This window comes from Tamandua tetradactyla, chromosome 3 (genome assembly GCF_023851605.1).
Source record: "Tamandua tetradactyla isolate mTamTet1 chromosome 3, mTamTet1.pri, whole genome shotgun sequence".
Taxonomy (NCBI): domain Eukaryota; kingdom Metazoa; phylum Chordata; class Mammalia; order Pilosa; family Myrmecophagidae; genus Tamandua; species Tamandua tetradactyla.
Window position 1 is genome coordinate 82,418,462 of NC_135329.1, and position 9,189 is coordinate 82,427,650.

The 9,189-nt window shown below is 38.3% G+C and overlaps 1 protein-coding gene across 3 annotated transcripts in view; it reads left to right on the forward strand.

Moving 5' to 3' along the window:
• The window catches only part of PLEKHB2 (pleckstrin homology domain containing B2), a 75,546-nt gene extending 67,622 nt beyond the window's left edge, over positions 1-7,924 (forward strand). For all 3 annotated transcript variants that reach the window (XM_077153426.1, XM_077153427.1, XM_077153425.1), the window contains exon 8: positions 5,010-7,924. In XM_077153426.1, the coding sequence (XP_077009541.1) occupies positions 5,010-5,146 (137 nt within the window). In that variant the 3' untranslated portion in view covers positions 5,147-7,924. The remainder of the gene's footprint in view (positions 1-5,009) is intronic.
• The last annotated feature ends 1,265 nt before the right edge of the window (positions 7,925-9,189 follow it).

Here is a 9,189-nt window from a genome sequence, read left to right on the forward strand (position 1 = left end):
ATAGTTTAGGCCCTTTAATAATTGTTTCATCTTTTTAAATATGTTTTTTAGATGTGAGACACAACACCCATGGCAATTATATATGTCACCACCATTGTGTGTGTTTCATTCTTGTTATATCTGTCCAAATCTATTTTCATATTGTTGTAACAGTAAATTAAATCTCTACATATAAGAAACATCTATTTTTTAATCTGTCTGTTTTTTAAAGCAATTTTATTGAGATGTATTCACACATCATACAGTCCATCCAAAGTATATAATCAGTGGCTCACAGTATCATTGCATATTGTGCATTCATCACCACAATCAATTTTAGAACATTTTCATTACCATACCCCTTAGCAGTCATCTCTTAATCTTTCTGTCTTTCTCTAGCCCTACATAGCCACTAATCTATTTCTGTCTCTATAGATTTGTTTGTATTACATTTTATATAAATGGAATCATATAATACATAGTACTTTGTGTCTGATTTCTTTCACTTATCATAATTTTAAAAATTATGTTGTTTTTTAATTAGAGAAGTTTTAGGTTTAAATAAGTCATGTAAAAAATGTAAGGTTCCCATATACCCCACTATTATTGACACTTTCCTTTAGTGTGGTACGTTTGTTATAGTTGATGAAAAAATATTGACATATTATTGTTAACTGTGGTCCATAGTTAACATTGAGTGTATTTTTTCCATATACCACCTATTATTAGTACCTTGTGTTAGTGTCTTACATTTGTTATAATTTATGAAAGAACTTTCTTGTACTGTTAACCTCAGTCCATCGTCAACGACAGGGTTTACTTTCTTGGAAAGTCCCATGTTTTATCTTAAGAAGTTTTTATTTCTCAACTTAAGGTTAAGGGAGCTCAGTTTTCTGGTGTTCACCACGGATCGTTCTATTATCCTCTTTTTTTTTTTAAATAATCATTTTATGTTTTCACCTTATTTTACAAAGCTAGAGGAGACTTGGTGTTTAAAATGTCACCACCATAATGTGAGTTTAGTTCCCAAAAAGAGAATTTGTACTTAGGGGAACTTATATTATAAAGCATTCAGAATAAAAAACCCATTTTCAGGGAGAAGATGTAACCTTTCTCGGGCTTTTTCTTTCTGGTAACATCCTGTGAAAATTATCACTCCTGAGGTAATGTTTTTATTTCACAAGTGAAGTAGAGGCCTTGAAAGGGCCTTCTCTTCATTCACATGAAACACACTATAGATACAGGTGCGAGTAACTAGGACTGTGTAATTGCATCAAGTCCTGGTGCTCCTGGGCAAGGGGAGGTGTGCAGGGGGCAGGGGTGGGAGATGGCAACTGGGGCTGGGAGGACTGGAATCACATGATCAATGGATTGAAGAGTGTTCTAGTTTGCTAGCTGCCAGAATGCAATATACCAGAAATGGAATGGGTTTTAAAAGGGGAATTTAAAAAGTTGCTAGTTTACAGTTCTAAGGCCGAAAAAATGTCCCAATTAAAACAAGTCTATAGAAATGTCCAGTCAGAGGCATCCAGAGAAAGATACCTTGGTTCAAGAAGGCTGATGAAGTTCAAAGTTTCTCTCTCAAGTGAGAAGGCACATGGCGAACACAATCAAGGCTTATCTTTCAGCTGAAAGGGCACATAGTGAACATGGCGTCATCTGCTAGCTTTCTCTCCTGGCTTCCAGTTTCAGGAAGCTCCCCAGGAACTTCTTCATCTTTTCCTTCTTCATCTCCAAAGCTCACTGGCTCATGGACTCTCTGATTATGGTGCTGCAGCATTCTCTGCTCTCTCCAAATCTCCTCCTTCATTCTCCAGAATGGTTCCTCTTTTATAGGACTCAAGGAACTTATCAAGACCCACCCGAATGGGTGGAGACGTGTCATCACCTAGTCCAGCTTAACAGCCACTTTTGATTAAATCACATTGCCAGAGAGGTGATCTAATTACAGATTCAAACATACAGTGCTGAAAAGGGATTATTCTACCTTTATGAAATGGGGTTTTGATTAAAACATGGCTTTTCTAGGGGGCACACATCCTTTCAAACCAGCACAAAGAGCAACACCAGATCCTAGTTAGCCCCTGAAGTTAGGGGGCAGGTTTCAGTGAGCTTATCCAGTCGGGACACACAGAAAGAGCTGGTAGATAGACTGGACCAGACATTTCCAGAGAGAAGAATAAAGAGGGCCAAAGCATGTCAAGAGATTTGGTGTGTGAGGTGGACTTTGAGGAAGAGGAGTTGTTCAAGAGCTATGAGTAAAACTAGCCAAGCATCTTAACACAGAAACAGTGGAAAGAAAGGTGGGGTGATCAGTGACATCAGTGCCACAGAGAGACCAAGGAGGCATCACAGGGCCTCCTTGTGGAATTGGCTATCCCCAAACCACACTGTTAGATGGCTCTCTTTATGGTTATTTATTATTATTTTTTTGCATGGGCAGGCACCAGGAAACGAACCCTGATCACCAGCATGGCTGGGCGAGAACTCTGCCACTGATCCACCATCGCACCGCCCTCTCTCTTTATGGTTATTAATAGTTACTTTAGCACCTAGTGCAAGAGAGAGTGTCTGTGGGGGTGAAGTGAATTCACCTAACTAGCATGGGCTTTGGAGGACTTTGTCTCGCTTGGCTTTTTTTCACGTCAAGTTGAAAAACCAATAAAATAACAATGCTAAAAAGTTAAAATATTTGTCTGTCATCCTGTGATCTTAACACAACTATTTTTGTTTTGAATTACTTTTCTTTATGTCAGTTTTCATCCTTGCAGTTGTATATTGCTTTTTGTAATTCTATTCTGGTCTTTTATTATATGTCTTATCCAGAGTTCTAAGGTATTTTTAGTGATTGCATATTATTATATTGGGTGACATATAATTAGCTAATTCTTCCATTATTGGTTGTTTGTACTTTTTGTTGTTTTTTTTTTTGCTGTTATAACTGAGCATCTTCAGTTAATTTCTTTTTTCCTATTGAATATGTCTTAGAGTTATTTTCTACATATTAAGTAAATATATCAGAGGTCAGACATATTTGTTTCTCTTCACACTATTAAAAACCTTGTAAAAATTTTCAAATATACAAAGTAGAGAGGATAGAATAATGAACTCTCAGATGCCCGTCAGTTACCAAATCATGGCTAATCCTTCCTCTGTGTACTCCACCTTTTCTCCCCTCCTCTGGATTATTTTGAGGGAAATCTCAGACATTTTATTATTTAATCTTTCAAGAGTCAAGATTATGACAAGTCTGATACTTGTTATACCAAGTCATTCCCAGAAAAGTTTTGCCAGTTTATAATGCCACTAGCAGTTCCTGATAGGTTGTTTTTTCTTTAGTCTCATGAAGATCACCTAAAGTTTCTAGTTTAGTTGTCATAGAAACACCTCCCTTTTTTGCTTTCATATTATGAGCGTTTACATAATACTTCATTATTAGTTTATTATAATAAGTACTGCCTGGAAACATCCCCAGCTAAAGACTTTGGCAAGGATTTAGTTCACTTAGGAGCAGAGATAAGCAGGAGTTGCACGAGAGGAGTACCTCACCATGCAGCAAGGGATGTCTCCTGGAACTTGGGAGGCAGAGCTTACATACTCAGGGAGTCTATTGATTATGCCAGCTTACAAATTCTCCTGTCTTCCATTTTGCTATTTGGAGTTGCCTTACTGAAAATTTGTACATTTCAGGGCTGTGAAAAGGAATGTTCTGAAATTGAAATGCTGCATAAAAATCACTGGCCTCTACTACTGATACCTATGCTTCACCAGCCGTTAGATTTATAATGGCTCATTCTTCTACTTTTTGTCTGGGATTCCCACCCGACCTCATCATCCTCCACTTATTTGAGGCATTTATCATTATGAGCAAAGACTCTGGAACCAGAGTACCTGGGTTTGGATATCCACAATGTCCTTAACCTCTCTGCCTCAGTGTGCTCATCTGTAAAGTGGGGATAATAATGTGGTAAGGATTATTGGGAGGGTTGTGTTAGGCTTAAGTAAATCAGTATGTGTAAGTGAATGTAATGCTGAAAGTATGTGAACTGGTCAGCACTTACAGATGTGAGCCTTTGTGATAACTGTTGGTTCTATTTCCATTCTTCAGCTACATAGATACATTACTATTGGATTGGTTTCTAGCTCTCCTAGGGTTGAACTGATAAAAGAATAAGAGATGAAGGAGAAAAGTTAACACTATTATTGATCTATGAGTGATTTACAAGCTAATTAGCTGTCAGACAATATAGCTGGGAAGTATAGAATAAACCTCAAGCATTTCCAGCTGTTGTTTTTGCAAAAGTCATTCCTTGATGGGTATAAACATGAACTTTAATCATGCAAATTAAACTTCTAAAAAAGCAAATTTTAAACAAATTTAATATTTATCTGTCTAGCATAAATATTCATCTTCCCCCATAAAGGTACATAGTGATTAAAAATGAAGAGCAAGTTATTTAGCAGATTTGAGGTTTGATTTAAAAGTTGGCTTGCATGAATTCATGGTTTGCATGATACTGCAATTTAGCTTTTAAACTGGTCTTTCATTTTCAGGCTACCAATGGAAATTCTTGACTGTGCTGTTGTCTGCAGTCTCTGTGTGTCTCCCATCAAACTGGCCTCCTGATGTGCTAGGTGTGGAGAGCTGCTTTGAAATGGATTTGGAGTTTGCAGCTTCATTAGGATTCTTCTGTTAGCAGTGTTAGGGACTTTGGGTCTTGGGGAGCTAAAGATTTTGATTTTGTGTGGGCTCACAAATGGAGATGTTCCCCTCACCAGGCCAAATGCAGTGTTCATAACCTGGGTGGAAGAGAGCTGGGGAGGACTCACTGCAGTCTCCCTGCCACCTCTCCAGAGGAAGAAAGGTAACAGCCCAGTAAATCCCTACAGGGAGGGTATAAATGATTGCTTCTCATAAGGGAAACTGGATATTCAGGCATCTGAGTGTTCAGTCAGTGAACCATCTTTGTTGTGAATGCTTGACTTCACAAATGCCCCTTCAAAGGTCTCTTGTTTTCCTTCTCTTTTAGGGCTTTATGGACAGCAGCCTGCTAACCAAGTCATCATCCGTGAGCGCTACCGAGACAATGACAGTGACCTGGCCCTGGGCATGCTGGCTGGAGCAGCCACTGGCATGGCTTTAGGATCTCTGTTCTGGGTCTTCTAGTCCTCGTGATCATTACATGCATAGCTTCTGATACCCTCTGTGCAATAATATAATTTGCAGGGCATTTCTTTTTGTGATAAATGTTTTTAATAATAGTTTTATTAGTTCTTTTGAAAATAGTGACATCATAATTATGATTAATCCATAGAAGTACCACAGAGAAGAGTTTGAAATATAGGGTGCCTACTCATTCCAAGGTTTTCCTAATGAAATTCTTGGATTGGAATTCCTTATTTGATCTTACCTGTTTTGAAAAGCAACTTTTTTAGGGTTATGTGTAGCTCTTAAAATACAGCAATGTATGAGTAAGTGATTGCAACAAGAAGAACTGCAGTTTCTTTTGGCTTAACCTGAAACTTTCAAATCCTAGACCAGAGCAGACTGCATGTTCCTTTAGGAGTTGTAAGCTGGTATGCTGCCCACTGTTTGCAGTGCTTCTCCAAGGCGGTGGTTTGGTATGCTGACCTACCTTCTGGAGCTCTGTAGACCTCAGCAAGGCCAACTGCTCCAACATGACAGGGTTCAACTTTGGAGTCAGGTTACTGGGGGACAGTCCTCACTCCCCAACCTTTTTTGCCGTACTTCAGAAATCTGACTAATCATACACCTCTCATTCTCATCATTTCATTTTTCCTTTTTTTTTTTGGTTATTTTTGATAGTGTTCTTTAGAAGACAATCCCAAATTGGGATTTGATTTGAACGTTAAAGTTTGAGGACTTTATCCTTTAAAACATGAAGAAGGCAAAAGAAAAATAAGTGTATGGAGGTAGATTTGGCTTCATTCAGAGACAGTATTTAGTGAATGCTCTTGGGTGTTTGTATTGCCTCCTAAGCCTTCTTAAGAGTTTATTTTTGTACTTGTTGAAAAAGTGATCTTAAAAGAGTGGCAAGGAGGGTGGAAAGAGAGCTGTGGTAGTGTCACTCTTTCAGCACTGTCTCTTTTTGTGGGTGGCACTATGCAAAGGGTGGCATTTGTAGACTGTGAACACATGGCTGAGCACAGTTGTTGGGGCACCATGCCAAGTGCATGGGGCTTGCCCTTGGCACCCTCAGTGGCACAGTGGGAGGGCTCTGAGACCATGGGGGATGTAGTGGGGCTCGATAGATCACACCCAGGGACACAAGTGACTTCTCAGGATCTCATGCAACCTGACCAGAACATTGAGCTGGGGATTCCTTGCCAGCATTATCTTTATTCCTGACCCAAATGTGATAGAGAAGCTTAATACATTTCAGTTTGTGCTCCAACCATGTCTGAAATTCTGGAGAGTCCACAGTCTGTCTTTTTATTATTTATTAATTTTTGAGAATTCTTAAAGCTCCTAGTTATCTAATTTCCTGTGCTGCATGTTTTTTAAAATGTTGCCTACAAAGGCACTTAAGCACAGTGAAGGCTCCTGCCACCACCCTCTGCAGGGCCCTATTTTTCATAAAATACACTCCAGGGAGCACAAACTGTTTTTACTCCGCCTGGCCAGTTGCATATTATGTTTTGTTTGTTTGTTTTTTACTGGTTAATCAGCTCCGTGTCTGAGGCAGACTTAAAGAGAACTCCGTATGAAACCAGACAGCCAGTAAATATAGCAGGGACTACAACTCTGGCTTCCTAGCCAATTCTTACAAGCTTGTTGACACTGGAGACTGTTTCAAGCTAAAAGGAAATATACTTAACTGTCATCTCTTGATATTTGACATGGTGGGAAATCACCAGATGTTTTATGTGATGACCTCGTTTTCCACCCTGTGTAATGAGAATGGCTTTGTTCAGATTGTAGCCATTGTTAAAGTTGTAGACTTTACCTACGGTATGGGAAACAGCTGTAAATGTTGCAGTGGGGTCTTACTTTTGAACTTGGAGTTTCTTACTGGACAGAAATTACTATGAATCCCAAACATTGAGTGACATTGCTGAAATGTTCTACTGAAGCAAACAGGCTCCCCGTGACTCCTGTGGAGAGCTCCGGGCTGAAGTGCATGTGTGTGCCCCCTTCCTAGTCCCTGTCTCCAGGGGCGCCAGCCCCTTTAGGCAACCACAGTTGAACCTGGGAATTCTCAGTCACTAGTGAATTGACCCAGTGTGAAATGTGTAATGGGTGTAGTGTATGGGTTCGGATATTTCCTTTTTCTGGCCCCATCTTCCTTAGATGTAGTCTTCTGATAAGCTTGGTTCCTCAGTGACTTCCTTAGTTTACAGTGTTTCACTTAGGCAGTCCTGACGCCAAGACATGAATAAGTTTGAAGGAACTTCTTGCTTGTGTTTGAGTAAGCAGGTTATGTGTATATTTAAAGAATGATCTGTGCTTGGAAAAAGTTGGCCATTGATATTTTACACATGCTGATCTGATTTTCTTTTTTAGCTCTAATCTTTTAATTTCTTAAACTAATGTCAGGATCTTGAAGATTAAAGAGAATCAGGGAGACCTATATCTCAGATTAGCACTCATGAAACAGGCTGGAGCTTTCTAAGCCATCCAGGGCCAATGCAACTATCTGGATCATAAAGAGAAATTCCTACAGTTGAGGCAAAAGTGACCCATATTTATTTTCTGCGTCAATTTTGATTCTGTATGATTTTTCTATTTCCTTCCCTATTTCATGAAGACACAAACATGGAGTGCAGTTTCACTTTTTTCCCCTAGAATTGATCATTTTTTTTGTGATTGCTTCTCTGCGTCTAGTATTCTGTTAATGTCCACAGAACCTGTTTTTCCCTGTATATGCAAATTGTACATTTATAAGTGAGAATGTTAATACATTAAATGATTGTTAACCTTAAACATGTTCATTGTGGTTCTGATTGTCTTTTAATATTTTGTAAAAGAGTTTTATTGAGATATATTCACATACTATACAATCTATCCAAAGTGTACACTCAGTGTAATTATACACTTGTGCATTCATCACCACAATCAATTTTAGAACATTTCATTACTATAAAAAGGAAAACTGCATACCTCTTAGCAGTCACCTCTCAATCCCTCTCTTCTTCACAGGCCCTACATAACTGCTAATCTAATTCTGCCTCTATAGACTTGTTCACATTTATATTTTATATAAATGAAATCATAAAATATGTAGTACTTTGATTTCTTTCACTTAGCATATTTCTTCATGATTTCTTTTTTGATCTTTAGATAGATATGTGTATTTAAAAAATCCAGATGTAAGGTTTTCTAGTTATCTTTTTTAAGCAGTTTTATTGAGATAAATTCACATACCATACAGTCCATCTAAAGTGTACAATTAATGTCTTCTAGTATATTCACAGAGTTGTGCATTAATCACTGCAATCAATTCTAGAACATTTTCACTATAAAGAGGGTTCACTATGTTATACAGTCCCATACTTCATCCTCTGGCTTTCCATCTAGTGACATACATGCATTTTCCCTTCAACCACAATCACACCCACATAATCACTACTGTTGATTACTCTCACTGTAATGTGCTGTCATCACTTCCATTTCCAAAGAATTACAATCAATCTTACTACATATTCTGCACAAATTAAGCATCAGCTCCTTATTCTCTGCCGTAATTCTATCTTCTGATGACTAGGTTTTAGCTATTAACACCATGAGTTGCTAGTTATATTTATTTAATATTAGGTCATACAATATTTGTCATTTTGTGTCTGATTTATTTCATTCAACACAATGTTCTCAAGGTTCATCCATGTTGTCGTGTGTCTTGACTTCATTTCTTACAGCTGCATAATATTCCAAGGTGTGTATATAGCACTTTTTTTTTTCATTGCATGGGTAGGCACTGGGAATTGAACCTGAGTCTCCAGCATGGCAGATGAGAACTCTGCTTGTTGAGCCACTGTGGTCCACCCTATATAACACATTTTGTTTATCCATTCATCAGTTGATGGACATGTTTTGGCGTGTTTCCATCTTTTTGGCAATTATAATAATACCACTATGAACATTGGTGTGGAAATGTCTGTTCGCATCCCTGCTTTCAGTTCTTCTGAATATGTACCTGGTAGCAGGATTGCCGGAGTATTTGGCAGTTCTATACTTAGCTTCCTGAGGAA